Source organism: Galeopterus variegatus, unplaced genomic scaffold, assembly GCF_000696425.1.
Source record: "Galeopterus variegatus unplaced genomic scaffold, G_variegatus-3.0.2 Scaffold3147, whole genome shotgun sequence".
Lineage (NCBI taxonomy): Eukaryota > Metazoa > Chordata > Mammalia > Dermoptera > Cynocephalidae > Galeopterus > Galeopterus variegatus.
This window is the reverse complement of record NW_007729258.1, coordinates 1,726-20,160: the sequence shown is the minus strand read 5'-3', so window position 1 is coordinate 20,160 and position 18,435 is coordinate 1,726. Positions and strand designations below refer to the sequence as shown.

The window sequence follows — 18,435 nt, the reverse complement described above, 5'->3', positions numbered from 1 at the left end:
TCATGCTCCTGGAAAAGGGACATTCTTAAAGAGGGTCACAGCCATGGTTCAAATTGGCTCCAAGTCTAAGGGTTATAATGAGTCTGTGGTGCAAATATGTACAAATGCAAAAAATATTTGGTGCAAAAACATTCTCATATTACATAAGGATACTCAGCAATTCCAGATAAGCCCCCAAAGTAGTAGGCATGGATTTACAACCACACATATGTGTGCTGGAAAGAGTGCATTTCTTCTTCTCTACTTCCACTTCAATCCAGCACCCCGCATTATCTTACTGGGCCAACAGGACAATAATTTCAGGCATTACTGGGTCTCTCCATTCCAGGTAATTTCCCTCGTATAAATGTTGGTCCATAACCTCCTTCTCTGTCCCAAGCAGTATGACAGGTTTTAGAGACAAAGCTGTTAAACTAATGACACTGCCCTTGAGGAGCTTTTCCTTCCCCAGGATGAGACATACATTTAGCAAGTAATAACAAATAAACTAGTTTTGAGGATTTACAGCTTGCAGGCTAATATGAAAGTACAAAACCAATTAATCTTGCAGGAATATCTCAGAGAAGGCTCCCTTGTGAAAGGAGCATTTAAGCTGCTACCCTGATGATGAGTGGGATTTATCAAGACAAAGAAGACAGCTGGGTGGGTCAGAGCAGTGAGCTTTCCACACAGAGAGCACATTTGCAGAGACCATGGAGCAGCAATGAGCAAGTCACTGACTACGGACAGAAGGATGTCCAATATGACCCATGTAAGAGCTGATTCAAGTCTGGGCCAGCCAGGCTCCTGGACACCTTGCTCATCTACTATGAAAGCTAACACCTTGTTGGCATGAATAGAAACCGAGTGCCTCCTTTGCACAGGTTATGCTTCACACAACTCTGAAGACCATTTTTGTCCCAATATCTGTCTCAATGAAGCAGACTCAACCTTTGAGTAAGAGAAAAAAATGAACAAATAAACCTCCTCACCTGCTGAGTATTTTTGAGACATAAATGTGTATGTGGCACGAGACACCCTCTGACAGTGTGCCATTCTTGAACTAGGCTGCTGAACTTCCCCTGGTGTGGACAGTCATGCTCAGCCAAAATGCAGAGAATAAGCAATGCATAGCCTGAGGCTGCTTGTGGGGAACAGGGATGGAATGGATCTACACTGTAGACCTTCTAATATGCTTCCCAAATAGGTGTCTGGTTGAAAAATCACAAAAGGAATCTGCTGTGGTTTGCATGTCCCCCCCACCAAGCTCACGTTAGAACTTAACCCCCAATACAGGACCTTTTAGAGGTGATTGGATAATGAGGACCATGCTCTCGTGAATAGATTGATCCATTCATGGAGTAAAGAGCTGATGGTTTAATGGGCTGTCATGGGCATGGACTGGTGGCTTTATAGTTAGGGCACATGAAGGAGCTCTTGTCATCTTCTCCTTGTGATACCCTGTGTTGCTGTAGAGAGTCACCACCAAGAAAAAGGCCCTCACCAGATGTGTTCACTGGGCCTTAAACTTCCCAGCCTCCAAACTGTAAGAAATATTCTTTCTTACTCTTTCCTTCCTACATTACCCAGTTTCAGGTATTCTGTTTTAAGCAACAGAAAACAGACTAATACAGACTCTAAAGCAAGAATAAGACCTTCAGAGGAGAGAACATTTTTCCAGAAGGGCCTTCTAAACCTTGTTTAGGACTTGGGTGTTATGATGAGGGCCATAGAAAGCCATTGCAGGACTTGAAAAGCTAAGGAATGTCACACTCTTTCCATTTCTTCTAGAGTGCTCTAGAAAGACAAGAGTGGGCCAGAAGGACTGAAAGGTGACCAGTCAGGAGGCCACGGCTATGGTCAGCCTAGGAATGGTCAGCCTAGGAACTGGATGAAGATGACAACGTTACAAAGGAGCTTCATAGACTTAAATTTCAGTGTCGAACCAAAACTGAAAGGAAGGGTGATCTCAGTGCCCTGAGTTACAAAAGTCATTTTTCCTTTCCCAATAATCACTGACTCTAGTTGTTTTCATGATTCCACGGGACCTACGTGGACCTGGAGGGGGTTACTCCATAAGTTTTTAACACTCCCTCTGGAAAGTGAAGAAAATGTCCCACATTCTGTTGTTACTCCACGGCTTATTTGGAAAAGCCCTTAAGGAGTCAGACTGTGCTGAACAGTAGGGTAAAACTTTAAATTTTTAAAATTAGACATTAATTTAATTTTGAAGTTAATTAAATTAATTAACATGTGAAGGCAAGGTACAAGCCTTTTTAGTGGGTAAATTTCCATGTTACTAGGCCTGCAGATTAAAGGTCTTTGCAAAGACAAATCTTCCAGAGGCAGGATTCACCTTTAAATTATATTTAAAATTCAGTTTTAGGACAACCTACTTACTTACCTTTAGAGCTGTGACATTTTCTAGAGAAATGACTACAGGTTTGGGCATCCTGTCCTTCCCTCTCTCCCTAGTGCCTTTACATTCTTCCTGCTTAAAGATATATTGTTTTACTACTAGCAAAATGCAGCAGCCATATCATTGTTGAGTTAATATAAAATGATACAGAAGAGTAATGCACCACCTTTATGCTATACCTACATGCCAGCCTTAGAATTGTGGTTTTTTCATTTACTTTTGTTGCACTGCTTGGACAAAAGAAGCTAATAAATCACATGGCCCAAGTGAACACTTTGGTACTTTTATTTGCTGTTTTCTTTTCCATTTTTCACATTTGTATTGCTAAAAAATTACATGGAGGCCTAGAAGAAAATTCTCGTCAGAATTAACATTTAAAATATTTCTTTAAAATGATTACATTTTACAATCATGAATATACTAATTATCCTGATTTGATCATCACATATCATACACAGGTATTGATATTCAATTCTGTACCCCACAAATATGTATAATCAATTATGTTTCAATAAAAAATAAAAAATAAAGTATTTGTTTAAATTTAAAAGGAAATTATCCTTTAAAATATGTTCCTTGTATTCTCTGTAATATGTAACTTTTACCTGTGCAATGGTTCTGTCAGGACACCAGGACCTAATAAGGAGAAGACGTCTAAAGCAATCAAGAGATTTATCATAGGCATTTGGAAAAGGTTCCTCCTCAGGGTTTTCCTTATCAAACCAAATTTTCCACATTTTCTCATTTCTTGATATCTGAAAATACCATGGGATAAAATACGTGTCACACAAAATTCTTTCAGTAATAACAATTCACAGGTATTTTTCATTAAATCTTCTGACCGTTCCAGACATGTGAATTATATTCCTTGACTACTTTTTAAAAAATTTATTTTATACCCTAGTATCAAGAAGTTTGATAACCTAAAATCAAATATTTGCTCCAAAGACAGTCTATATTAACTCCAGCCTACAGTTAGCTTTCAAAGTAGGGAGAGTTCTATGATATTTAATTTCTTCTATGCCTTTGTGGTAACAAATTTGTAAGGAATACAGAAATCAGTGAAAATTTGTTTTCATTATTTGAAGGAAGTATGAGGTACTCCACAAAATCTTCTCATGTTAGGAACCAAATCTCATTTACTGATGTTTCCTCATTTTTCAGGACCATTCCAGACTCAAAAGAAGACATTCAATACATGTTTATTATTGAATGAACATGTTTTTAGTTAATATGCTATTAATCTAGACTAATTTGAAATATACCATTTAATATTATCACCAAATGAATGATCAGACATCTGCTACCTTTAGACAATCAGTAAAGAGTAAAAGGACACTGTACATTATCCTCTGGAGAATATTTATTATTCCTCTTTTAAAAAAAATAAAGACAAACATTACATGGGCAAGCATATCAAAAACACTGAACAAACAAACAATGTCTACAGATAAATATAATTTTATGCTTTCTGGTATATTCCCTTTGATTAAAGTCTCAGTGTATTTTGGGGGTGCTTAATCAAAAGGAAAATCATTCTAGGTAGGTTCATACTCAGAAAGTATCATGTAAGAATAAAAATAACAATCTCTTTTAATGATAAAAGGCTACTTAATGTGGAATGACTTCAGGCGTTAAGATTTAATCTCCAGAAGGTAGCAACTTCAATAACAGACAATGGTCTGGACAAGCTTTCTGAGGGTCACGCCATGGGGGAATAAACTAGTGCGCATTGACATCTCCCAAAACAAAGTTTTTTAACCCAAATGAATAATTTGTATTCCAAGTACATGGTAGTAATAACAAACATCACCAGTTTTCAGCCAAAACATAAAAATATAGCAGAACATAAGCATCTGGTCAATTTAAACCGGGAAAGGCAAGAACCAACCTTAGGATATTTACTGGTGTCAAAAAAGCCTTCAACTTGTAGCTGAATAAAGCCACCTTGCTCCCAACCTCACTTCTCTGTGGTCACCTGATTTTCAAGAACCTGTTTCCTGGTTTGTCCCAATTCAACTTTCTATCCCCAGCTTCCAACATGTGTACAGTTCATCCGGAACTGGCTTGTTCTGGAAGTATGACAGCTTCTAAAAGCTCTAAAAGGCCAGGTGTATGCATGAGATTCACACGTGTATGTCTAAGGTTATATAATGAGAGGAGGAGGAGAGGAAGAAGGGGAGAGAGAAATCAGAGGCAAGAAAGGAAATTTAGTATTTAGAGGCAGGCTGTTCATATTTCTTTTCTTTTAATCTCTAGAAAGAAGGCAAAGCTTTTTAAGTACATATAATTATTTAACCTAATCAAATCTACCAGTTCTTCTATTTGTAGACCTCCATTTGGTGATATTGACATATGGCCTAAGACAGCACTAACTAAACTTACTGGACATATTTCCTCCTGTAAGACCGGTCTGCAATGGATGAAGTATGCTTTACCAGAGTGTGGGCGAGCTTCAAGGAAGGTCAAGCACATGTGATACCATTTTAAGGGTGACAATATTAAAAAATATCTCTTCCACAAATATTGTAGCTGGTGATAAATCAGAGAGCTGCTCACTGTGACTGCTTCAGCTTAAGTTTATTCAAAGCACAACTTACCTGATCAAGGACATCCAAAAACTGTCTAAGTTTGCTGAGTTCCACCAAATTCAGCCAGGTCATGTCCAGGATCCATTTCGATGGTTTAGGAGGACAGGCTTTAAGGTCCAATGAGGCACCACCTTTAAAATTAAACATATAAAGTAATCAGATTTTTCTTTCTTACTTAAAAACAATCTATTTATAGTAAACATTTTTTATTGAACTATTTTAATTCCAATTATTGTACTACCTTGACATTTGTTAAGCACAGAAATACAAATTATAGTGAAGAACATGCTTTAAAATTTAATAAATGAGAATAGGTGATCTTAGAAAAACACATTTAATAATCAGTAATATAGCTTTGGAACCAGGCAGATGCTGGATTCTGTCCTAGTTCCACCTGGCCAAGGTCTGGGAAAAATCATCTCCTCTGTCTGGGCCTCTAATTCCAAATATGTAAAATGGGAATAGGGAAGCCAGGTGTCAGGATGTACATGGGTAAAGTACACAAAACAGGATTGAGGACATGGCAAAGGGTCACTAAATGAGCAGCTATTGTCAGTATGAGAAACTGCCAATATTGGCACAAGCTAATTTTAAATAGAGAATTTATCTAGAAATGTTAGTAGCACTACATGTGTTTGAAGAATTCTCTTCTATAAATCAGTATGTTATTTGCATCCAGTTTAAGCACAACTCAAGGGCTCCATACTATATCACTTACGTTTGGTCACTCTAACCACAACAAACATTTCCATTTGGTACTGACTCCTATCTTTTCACTGATGATTTACTTAAGCTCATGTAACTCATAAAGCTCTCACAGCACCATAAGATAAATGACACCTTAAAAATGTTATTGTTGCCCACTTCTGAAAAACTAAATGTGTGAACAACATATTTTAAGTCAAAGAAAAACTTATAAAGTGTACTGTTTAATAAATAACATCTATTAAAGTATTTTATGGGAAATGTGTTCTAAACATTATTCGTAAAAAGATATAATCCAATCCATTTGGCCATCTCTAAAAACTTTTTTGGAACAGAGTAGATTATAAGCAAATAATAACACTCAAGATGTTTATTGAACCAATCTCTATTTTATGCAGGCACCATGTACATCACTAACATGCTATCTTTCATCAAATCCATTTTAGTATATTTACAACAAGGCAAATGTGGCCTTGAAGCCATTTCAGTAGAAATATTAGCTCATAAAACAAAAACATTGTTTTAACACCAGGGAGCAGTTAATGACCTAACGACAATGGCATCGTGTTAAATAAATGCTGTATCAATTTCCATAGCAAATGTCCATTTCCCGACAAACAAGGAATAATGCCTTGCAGGCCAAGGCATTAGTCATTGTGTAGTAGGGAGTAATTATGTCATGAATATCTTGCCTATTCCCAAAGTTTGCAATGGGGCACAAGGGATGATTGTAACTTGGGAGATGGGACACATTCTGACATGCTGTTATACCAAATTAAACAGACTCTTGAAGAATAAACAACTGAGAAAGGAATAATTCAAAATTAATTATCAAGATGATTAAGAATTATGCCATTTCCTTCTTTCCTCAAACTCTTGCTTGGGGAAAAAAGTAAGTTTGGGTTTCTACCATAATACTTCATAAAAATGATACGTGCTTGGGATGAAAGATATTTACAAGTTATACCACACAACCATAAAGTATCATAGCTAAAAGAGAGAGGCCACAGCAGCCACAGACCCCCCCAGGACCCAAGGCAGCAGCGTTGCCACGGAGCTCCCACTGCCCTCAACACATGTGGGACCTTCAGGCCGACAGCCAGGTGAGTCCCCACCCCCGCAAGAGAGGCCACAGCCACCACAGACCCCCTGGACCTAGGCAGCAACAGGCGGCTGAACTTCAACAAAACTCCCTGATACTGCTCCAGACACAAGGGTGGAACATGTAGACTGCAATAGCCTTACTCACAATGATTAAATACCATAGAGAGATACTAAAAATATGAAAAACCAAGGAAGTATGACACCTTCAATGGAATACAACTCTCAAGCTCTAGATCCTATAGAACAGGAAGTCCTTGACATGACTGACAAGGAATTTTGAGCAACAATCCTAAGGAAACTAAGTGAGATACAAGAAGACTCAGTTAGACAACAAAATGAAATGAAAAAGTATACAGGACCAGAAAGAGGAAATGTTCAAAGAAATCAATGCCATGAAAAAGAATGTAGCAGAGCTTGTGGAGCTGAAAGATTCACTCAATGATATAAAAAACACAACAGAGAGCTTAACCAGGAGGCTAGAACAAGCAGAAGAAAGAATATCTGACCTTGAGGATGGTTTGTTCAAAATAACAAAGGTGGACCAAAAAAAAGAAAAAAGAATTTTAAAACTTGAAGAAAATCTCAGAGAGATAACAGACAACCTCAAGTACTTCAATATCCAAATCATGGGTATTCCAGAGGGGGAGGAAAAAGGAAATGGTATTGAAAACATATTCAATGAAGTAATAGCAGAAAAATTCCCAAGTATAGTAAGAGATACAGATCTTCAGATACTGGAAGTTCAAAGAACTCCCAATATATTCAACACAAAAAGGTCCTCTCCAAGACATGTTATAGTCAAATTGACAAAACTCAAAGACAAAGAGAGAACCTTAGAAGCTGCAAGAAAGAAGCATAAAGTCACCTATAAAGGAACCCCAATCAGACTAACATCAGACTTTTCATCAGAAACCCTAAGAGCCAGAAGACAATGGGATGATATATTTAAAATACTAAAAGACAAAAATTGCCAGCCAAGAATACTCTACCCAGCAAGGATATCCTTCTGAAATGAAGGACAAATAGTATGTCTCCCAGACAAGCAAAAACTGTGGGAGTTCACTACCACACGACCAGCCTTACAAGAAATTTTCAAGGGAGTATTGGGTCTGGTACCTGAAAAACAACCATCACTACCATGAATAATCAAGATAGAACAAAACCCACCAGTAAAATAAAATGTTAACAATAAAGAGAGAAAAAAAAGCTTATCCCCTATTCCAAGAAACCAACAAACACAGAAGACAAACAGTAAATCAGAGAGAAAGGGACAAAAGATATTTTGAACATCCAAACAAAAATCAATATAATGCCATCAGTAAATCAATATCTTTCAATATTTACTCTTAATGTAAAAGGTTTGAATTCCCCACTCAAAAGACACAGACTGACTGGATTAAAAAGATAGACCCAACAATATGCTGCCTTCCAGAGACCTACCTCACCTGTAAAGACACACACAGACTAAGAGGCAAAGGATGGAAAAAGATACACCATGCAAATAGAAATGAAAGAAGAGATGGAATAGCTATTCTTATATCAGATAAAATAGACTTTAAACAAAAACGATTAAAAAAGATAAAGAATGCAACTATATAATGATAAAAGGATCTATCCAACAAGAAGATGTAACAATTATAAATATTTATGCACCCAACTTTGGAACAGCCAGATTTATAAAGGAAACACTATTAGACCTAAAGAAAGAGATAGACACTAATACCATAATAGTTAGGAATCTGAGCACCCTACTCTCCACATTGGACAGATCATCTAGGCAAAAACTCAACAGAGAAACACAAGACCTAAATAATACTTTAGACCAATTGGACTTGGCAGATATCTACAGAACATTCCCTCCAACAACCTCAGAATATTCATTCTTCTCTTCAGCACATGGAACATTCTCCAGCATAAACCACATGTTAGGTCACAAATCCAGTCTCAATAAATTCAAAAAAATTGGAATTATTCCATGTATTTTTCTGACCACAATGGATTAAAACTAGAAATCAATAACAAATTAAATTCTGGAAAGTATATAAATACATGGAAATTAAACATTCTACTTAATAACATATGAGTCCAAGAAGAAATTCAACAGGAAACCAAAAAATTTATGAAACTAATGAAAATAAAGACATATCATATCAAAACCTGTGGGATACTGCAAAAGCAGTACAAAGGGGGGGAATTTATTACACTAAATGCTTACCTCAGAAGAATGAAAAGATGGCAAGTAAACAACCTAACATTTCACCTCAAGGAATTTGAAAAACTAGAAAAATACAAACCCAAAGTCAGTACAAAGAAAGAAATAATTAAGATCAGAGCAGAACTAAATGAAATAGAAACCCAACAAATGAAACAACAGACCAATGAAACAAAAAGTTGGTTTTTTGAAAAGATAGATAAAATTGACGAACCATTAGCAAGGCTAACTAAAAAAAGAAGAGAGAAGATACAAATAACAAAAATTAGAAATGAAAATGGTGATATTACAACTAATACTTCTGAAATACAAGGAATCATTAGAGACTACTATAAACAACTATACACCAACAAATTTGAAAATCTGGAGGAAATGGATAAATTTTTCAGACACACACAAACTGCCAAGACTGAGTCAAGAAGTCATAGAAAATCTGAACAGACCAATAACAGTCAAAGAGTTTGAAGCTCTTATCAGCAGTCTCCCAACAAAGACAAGCCCAGGACCAGATGGCTTCACTGCAGAATTCTACCAAAACTTTAAAGAAGAATTAATACAAATTCCCTACAAACTATTCCAAAAAACTGAAACAGAAGCCACTCTCCCAAACTCATTCTATGAGGCAAACCTCACCCTGATGCCCAAACCAGACAAAGATACAACAAAAAAAGAAACTTCAGGTCAATATCATTGAGGAATATCGATTCAAAAATCTTCAATAAAATTCCTGCTAATAGAATACAGCAACACATACATAAAATTATCCACCATGATCAGGTGGGATTCATCCCAGGGATGCACCATGATCAAGTGGGATTCATCCCAGGGATGCAAGGTTGGTTCAACATATGCAAATCAATAAATGTGATACACCACATCCATAAAATCAAACCAAAAAAACATATGATCATCTCTATAGATGCTGAAAAAGCATTTGATAAAATTCAACATTCATTCATGGTAAAGACTCTCTATAAATTGGGTACAGAAGGAAAGCATCTCAACACAATTAAAGCTGTATACGACAAACTCACTGACAATATCATCCTGAATGGAGAAAAATTGAAAGCCTTTCCCTTCAGACTAGGAACAAGACAAGGGTGCCCACTCTTGCCATTCCTATCCAACATAGTGTTGGAAGTACTAGCCAGAGCAATCAGGGAAGAGATGACATGTTTGCAGATGACATGATCCTATATATCGAACAGCTTCAAGACTCTACAAAAAAACCCTTAGAGTTAATTAATGATTTTAGCAAAGTTGCAGGATACAAAATCAGCATGCAAAAATCAGTAGCACTTCTATATTCTAACAATGAACTGACAGAAAAAGAAATCAAGAAAGCTTGCCCATTTACAATAGCCACCAAAACAATAAAATACCTAGGAATAAATTTAACCAAGGATGTGACAAATCTCTATGATGAGAACTTCAAACCACTTTTGAGAGAAATTAAAGAGGACACAAGAAGATGAAAAGATATCCCATGCTCTTCGATTGGTGAATTAACATTATGAAAATGTCCATACTACCTAAAGTGACCTACAGATTCAACACAATCCCCATCAAAATTCCAATGACATTTTTCTCAGAATTGGAAAAAACAATCCTAACATTCATATGGGAGAACAAAAGAACACAAATAGGCAAAGCAATCCTGAGCAAAAAATATAAAGCCGGAGGCATAACACTACCTGACTTTAAACTATACTACACAGTGATAGTAACCAAAACAGCATGGTACTGGCATAAAAACAGACACACAAACCAACAGAACAGAATAGAGAATCCAGAAATCAATCCATGCACCTACAGCCATCTGATCTTTGACAAAGGCTCCAAGACCACACACTGGGGAAGAGACTGCCTCTCCAGTAAATGGTGCTGGGAAAATTGGACATTCAAATATAGGAGAATGAAACTAGACCCATACCTCTCATACCAAAATCAACTCAAAATGGATTAAATAATTAAATATGCATCCTGAAACAATAAAACTCCTTAAAGAAAACATAGAGGAAACACTCCAGGAAGTAGGATTTGGGTACAGACTTTATGAATATGACCCCCAAAGCACAGACAACCAAAGGAAAAATAAACAAATGGGATTATATCAAACTAAAAAGCTTCTGCACAACAAAATAAACAATTAACAGAATACGAGGAAATATTTGCAAAATATACATCTGACAAAGGACAAATAACCAGAATAAACAAGGAACTCAAACAATTTAACAGCAAAAACCAAGTAACCCAATTAAAAAAGGGCAAAGGAGCTCAATAGGAATTTCTCAAAGGAAGATATACAAATGGCCAAGAGACACAAGAAAAACTGCCCAACATCACTCAGCATTCAGGAAATGCAAATCAAAACCACTTTGAGATACCATCTCACTCCAATTAGGATGGCTAACATCCAAAAGACTGAGAATGAGAAATGCTAGTGAGGATGCAGAGAAAAAGGAACCCTCTTACACTGTTGGTGGGACTGCAAAATGGTGCAGTCTTTATGGAAAATGGTAAGGAGGTTCCTCAAACAACTACAGATAGATCTACCATGTGACCCAGCTATTCCACTGCTGGGAATATACCCAGAGGAACGGAAATCATCATGTCGAAGGGATACCTGTATTTCCATGTTTATCACAGCTCTATTTACAATAGCCAAGAGTTGGAACCAGCCTAAATGCCCATCATCGGATGAGTTGATAAGGAAAATGTGGTATATCTACACAATGGAATACTACTCTGCTATAAAAGAAAAAGAAATACTACCATCCACAGCAACATGGATGGACTTAGAAAGCATTATATTAAGTAAAATAAGCCAGGCACAAAAAAAGAAAATTCTCACTTATTTGTGGGAGCTAATAAAAATAATAAGTAAATAAACAAATGAATGGGGCGGTGGGGAAAGAAGACACAACAATTCCTTGATTTTGTTAATATGTGAACAGATATGATATTGATAGAGGGAAGAGGGGAGAGGGTGGAAGGAAAAGGAGGAATTAATAAAGGGACATGAAAATCAATTATATTCTATATTGATAAATTAAATTAAAGAAAAAAGAAAAAAAAAGAAAGTATCATAGCTAAGGCAGACTTAGAAAGTCATCTAGGTTGAAACTTTCCCATCTTAGAGATGAGGAAAAGACCAGTATCAAAACACTGTTCCTGTCTGTTATAGCAGCTGTCAGGCAGCTGAGATAGAATACCATATTCTGGATGGTAATCTAATAAACCACAGAAATTTATTTCTCAAAGTCTGGAAGCCAGGAAGTCCAAGATCAAGGTAACAGCAGATTCACTGTCTGTTGAGAGCCCACTTCCTGGTCGATAGAAGATGATATTTCAACTGAAATCTCACATGGTGGAAGGGGCGATGGGTCTCTCTTTAGGGTCTCTTTTATAAGGGAACTAGTCCCTTTGATGAGGACTCTGCCCCCATGACCTCATCATCTCCCAAAGGACCCACCTTCTGATATCATCACCTTGGGGGTTAGGAATTCAACATATGAACTTTGGGGTGACACATTCAGACCATGACACTGTCTAAATAATGTTGTAAGTTATCTTAAATGATTTTAAAGGGCAGCAGAGAGAGTTCACATTATCAGATAGCTCTCACCAAACTAACTATTAAAGGGCAGATTTACAACATAATTGTTCCAGAGTTCCCTCTGAAACTCTGTTATAAATACCATTGAATGCTAAGGACCCATAAAATCCTGTCCAACCTACGCAAGCATCAGACTAAACAAAACTAAAATACTGAAGATAATAAAACAACACCTATCATTTGGTGAGCATAATTTATATACCAGAATTTACATAAATTCCATGAATTTTCAATAGTCTTTTTGCATAGATTTTACTATCCTTGTTTTATAGGTGAGGAAACTGAAGCTTGAAAAGGTTAAGTAATTTGCTGAAGACCACTCATCTAGAAAGCAACCAAGCCAATATTTTAATTCTCATCTTCCTAACTCTAAATCCCACATTTGTTATCATCATGCCAAACTGTGATATGCTTTACAGTATTTCTACCAGATCTGGACACTATGTTCACTGTTATTTCTATGAGTAAATGCATTTTATGCTTGAATTGAGAATGTCAGGAATAACTGTCCATTAGGAGAGTTCCAGCAGCTGGGAGACCAGTCACTGAGGCCAGAAATCAGTGACATATCAAGGGCTCATTAGAGAAGGCAACTCCTACATATACATGTTATTAAGATGGTGTCTCTCCAGATACTCATCTGCCATGTGTTCTGATTTAGGAAAGTTGGAAAATAAAGTTCAGATGTAGACAAGGAGCAAGGGTTCAAGGATTAGAAAAAAAGAATTAAAGAGAGAAAGAGATGCTGTCCATAAATTAAACATTTCTAAGTTCAAATGTAAACAGTGTTTCTTGCTACTATAAGGTGCATATGCAGATGTACATAAATATGAAAATACATTTTGTACTTGTATTTGTATAAGTATGACTGTGGACGTATACTACCTACCCACCCCAAGGCACAGCATGTGTGTATCCATCACCCTTCCTACTGCCCCCATAGGGGTAATCTTCAAATTCCTCCGCAAATCTACTCTCTGAGTAAAGACATAAAAATCCCCTACTAGACAAAATTGTGTCTTATCTTTAAAGATTTTGTTTAGAAAGATATAGTAAATACAACCGTTTTAGTTTAGACCCTGGCATCATTTTCATAGTGATATAGACTGAATATGTGTGTTCCCATAAAACTCATATGTTGAAATCCCACCCCACAATTGTGATGGTATTAGGAGATGGGGTCCTTTAGGACATCATTTGGATTAGATGAGGTCATGAGGGTGGAGAACTTATAGGTAGGATTAGTGCCCTCATAAAAGTCACAAGAGAGCTTGCTTCCTCTGTTTGGCTCCTCCTATGAGAGGATGCTGTGAGAAGAATAGCTATTATGCACCCCAGAAGAGGGCCCTCACCAGAACCCAACCTTGCTGCAGCCTGTTCTGTGACTTCCAGCCTCTAGAACTGTGAAAAATGTTGATTGTTTGTAAGCCACCTAGTCCATGGTAATTTGTTATAGCAGCACAAAGTGATTAAGACAAACAATTAGTTTAAATATTTTTTTCCAGACATTCAAGAATGTGATTGCAAATTCATGTTTCTCAGCCTCCCCCTGGGCTGTATGCTTCCAGTGGCCCAAGGTAATTGGCTGTGAGCAATACTTCAATAGCTACAGAATAAACCATACCTGGGATGAGCTGTACAGTCACTCACCTTCCACTCCAGCCACCCTGATGGCTTTGCTTTATCTCAGCATACAAGACCCACTCTACTGGAGGCCTCTATGCTATTTTCTCTACCTTCGACACCATTCCCCTAGATGTCACCATGGCCAGAACCCCTGTTCCTTCAAGTCTTTGCTCACCTGCAATCTCTCAGGAAGGCCTCCCTCATTAGAGATCCCATTAAACACCATTCAAAGTTTTAAACCTCCCCACACCACATACCCTCAACTCTTCATCCCCTTACCCTGCTCTGTTTTCCCATAGTGCTTACTATCTTCCCACATACTACATAATTGACTTATTATTTTCTTATTTTTCTGGATCCTCCCCAAATATATATATATATATATATATATATGTTACTGAACAAAAACACACACACACACTGTACAAGGGTTTTTGTTCACTGACACTTCCCAAATGCTTATTTTATGCCCTGGTACACAGTGGGTTCTCAGTAAATATTTATTTTTCATTCATAAATGGATAAAATATCGTATGTAAATGCAACCTTAAATGAAATGCAAGGAAATTTTTATAAACAAACAAAAAAATACTGCAAAGGGCCTTCACAATGATTCCTACATCTGCACCTGTGTACAAGACTTTCTATTATTACATTGACCTTTAATAAGAGTGAGAAACTCTTCGTGCTTGACTCGGTTCCTCTGGATGTCGATCTTCAGGGTAAGCAATAAGGTGAAGAGGAATTTGTGCTCCTCATACAGCCCCCGGGCAGCATACTTATAAACCTCATAGGTCATGTGCTCAATAATATTACCAATCCTCTTGCTTGTAACTGGGCTCTTGACAGACCTGGAGAAGAGAACATTTAAATCAGGCATATCCCACTGCCCTTTTCAATTGTCTACAAAAACAACATCTGCAATAGAAAACAAGAAACTTTAGAGAACCAATTTTTCTTTTTACACCTCAAGAATAAGCTTCCTAAATCTAAAATAACAAGCATTCTCTCAACCTGAAATAACTTAACAGAATCCTCAGCATTGTCTAAATCAATTCACCTGCAGGGCGTTATCACTCACAACAACGTCTTTGGAATTTTCTGGTTTAACAGAAACACAGGAAACCAAAGGCATCACATCAATGGATGAATATAGTCAGTAGAGCTTTCTCCAGGCATAAAATGCCTTATCAGAATGATTTGTTAACACATTGGTTAATTACACTAATCTTAGAATAAAAAGAAAAAAGACTCTTACTAACAAAGGAAAAGGAAGTGATAAATGTAGTGTCATCACTCTAGTCCACAGATACAGAATTCAGCTTGGCTTCCTGAGGACGTACCTGGCTAAGGAAAGGTCAAACAAGCCCAGAAACTGGCGGAGCGAAGTCTGATACATCTCATTAACCAAGCACATCTCGGTGATGAGGAAGTAAAGGATACTGCCCCGGGTAGCAACTGAAAGACAAAGAGCAAGGTTGTCTGTGCTGTAAGAGTGGAAAAGAAATGACACATGCCAACAGATCAGCCTAAACTCTCAGTGAAAATGACAACTTTCATTTTTGTGTCTTTTCAGTGGCTATCTACCAGCAATGAGAAATACAGCGATGCTCACTTATGAATATATTTCATTCTTATTGATAAGCTCCATGTAAGTAGTCTGCTATTCATGTTTAAGTAGTCCGCTATTCATGTTTATCAAACAGTACTGCTCATTTTAGAGTCTCTAGAACCTTTGTAAATATATTTTACTTATTTTACCATAGGTAGAAAAGACCACCAAAGGAATTTCAAAGCTTATCTGTGTAACAGCCAGCAAGTGATGTAGTTATTTAGGACCTCATTCTTAAGTTCAGGAAGAAGCCGTGCCTAAACTTGGCCTCAAGTTTACAAATCAAGCCATTGCAAAGATGATGCTCCTGCCTCTCCACCAGCAGATGACATTGTTTCCATTCTTTTTTCAGGAAGGATGAGAAATTACTAAAGGACAGCCAATTGAATTCAACAGCAGTTTCCTCTTAGATGACAAACGACACCAATTTGCAAATTGGCGGATAAGGCTGAAGATCTCCCATGAGACCAGAGAACTACCTTCCTACAAAGACTATAAACAAAATACTGGCATATTGTTACCAAATAATAAACAACTAGTGAACAGTCCACAACATTACACTGATTCCTCAGATTTCACTAATTTGTAGTCAGATGTTTAAAAAAACAAAACTCTCTCTTTACTTTCTAACTTAACAAGTTCACGAGAACCTTAAAGGATGTGCCAACTAATATGAATTGCAAGCATCTATCAAATTTATACCATTCTAAAATTTTTTCATCTCCATCCTACTTAACAGTTCCAACAAAAAGTGCCACAAAACATATATGGCTGCTCCACTTTGCATAGCCATTTGTACAACTTCCTCATTTCACCCCATTTCTGTAATTTTCCTTCCTTTCCCGCTTCATTTTCCTGGGACATTTGTCTTTCATTACCATACTCACCAGGTCTGTACTCCTCCCGGGCTGAGTTAATTTGAATTTCTGTCTCAGCAGAAATTTCCAGCTTCTGTGTCACCTCCTCAGCTGTCTTTTTTGTGTTACTCAGCACAACAATGAGACTCTCATCTTCCACCAGGGACCCCTGAGTACTCGTCAGGCGGTAAAGCAAATTATCCTCCAGTTCCTTCATCCTTCTTTTGTTTGCAGTTACGTCTTCCATAAGACGAGTTCTTTCTTTCTCCAATTCCTGTTAATTTACATAAATATATTTTCTTCCTAAATTAACAACTATTGTTGGGCATTCCTTAAACAGTTAACCTCCATGCCTACTCCCAAGCTCTTGTACTGTAATTGTCATAACAAGGGATCACAGAAAAGATCACAGAAAGATTCATATTTTGAAGTACCCTCATACCTGACTGCAGGAAATGGGGATGTCTAAAAAGGAGGATTAGAATTAACAAAAGAAAGAAGAATAGATGGCAAACAAGATGAAATCTGCCCAATATCCTTTTATCGGCTATTTATTTTCTGAAGTGAAATCTTTCCTAATTGATTATATTTAACATATAAGCATAATCTTCTTTTGAAGGTGAAATATATTTGAAGACAGAAACACATGTCTCTGATTAAATAGTTTACTTCTATCTCGTTTCTTGTTTAAAAGATCTCCACTGTTGTTTGAACAAGGTTATTTCAAACTTGCTAGTTGAAATAGTATCGAATTCTGTGAAAACCAACTTTCTGAAAACTTAGGCAAGCAACCGGAGCTGCCGTTGCAGGTACACTTAAATTGAAAAATCCTCTTGGCCCCAAAAGGTGGTGATTCTCTCCAGGAAGTGAAGGTTTGTATCTTCTCTGAAAGACCTTTATTGATAGCTGTGAGACGAGGCTTTGGAAGACCATTGCCTTTATCAGCTACTTCTTTTTCTTGACAGCTTGGAAGGGAGAGGCAGAGGAAGAGAAGGAAAGAAAAGATGGAGCTGACAAGGGTAGGGGGAGGAAGCAATGCACATGACACTGAGTGGGCCAGAGGAAGCATGGTGCCCAGAGGCAGGGGCAGCAGAGAAAATACACTTCTGGCACCAAGTCACGTGATACATGAAAGTCAAGTTGTTTAAGCACGCTGACTTTGAAGCTAAAGAAAAGAATCAAAAATGGAAAGGATAATGAATAAATAGTATTTAAAAAGTTGAAAGAGATGCATTGGAGAGTTTACTTAAAAATCTTTCTAAACAGTGTCCATTGACAATTTACCTAAGTTCCACTGCATTAATAATGTATAATTCCATATAAATATAATAAGGATATACTAAGGTTAAGTGCAGGTAACTTGAACAGCAAAATCACAAGAAAATATTTTTGTCAGTTCCAACTGTAACTCAGTGCAGCCACCTGGACATATGGTACCAAGCTCAAATTTCTAGAGCAGCTTCAGAAAGGTAAATACTCCGTTGGGTATTCTGGACATGGTTCAACTAGGTTTTGTTGGTTCTACACCCTATTGAGAAAACCAGAAATCTAAAGTTATGCAATGATGAACTATATGAGATCATATAAAACATAATGGAACTACTCACTCACTACATGATTAATTAGGTGATTTACCTTTATTATGATCGAGTACTCACACCAACATCAAGGAAACGGAGAAGCCAGACTCAACCAAAACTGTCACTGCTAA

The 18,435-nt window shown here is 37.1% G+C and overlaps 1 protein-coding gene across 1 annotated transcript in view; it reads right to left on the bottom strand.

The window, feature by feature from the left end:
• The window catches only part of LOC103599910 (dynein heavy chain 5, axonemal-like), a 50,750-nt gene that overhangs the window by 30,659 nt on the left and 1,656 nt on the right, over nucleotides 1–18,435 (bottom strand). The window contains exons 2-7 of the mRNA XM_008584100.1: nucleotides 17,167–17,189; nucleotides 16,755–16,998; nucleotides 15,599–15,713; nucleotides 14,916–15,106; nucleotides 4,999–5,120; nucleotides 3,004–3,153 (exon numbers count right to left, since the gene is read on the bottom strand). Coding sequence (XP_008582322.1) covers nucleotides 3,004–3,153; nucleotides 4,999–5,120; nucleotides 14,916–15,106; nucleotides 15,599–15,713; nucleotides 16,755–16,998; nucleotides 17,167–17,189 — 845 coding nt within the window. The remainder of the gene's footprint in view (nucleotides 1–3,003; nucleotides 3,154–4,998; nucleotides 5,121–14,915; nucleotides 15,107–15,598; nucleotides 15,714–16,754; nucleotides 16,999–17,166; nucleotides 17,190–18,435) is intronic.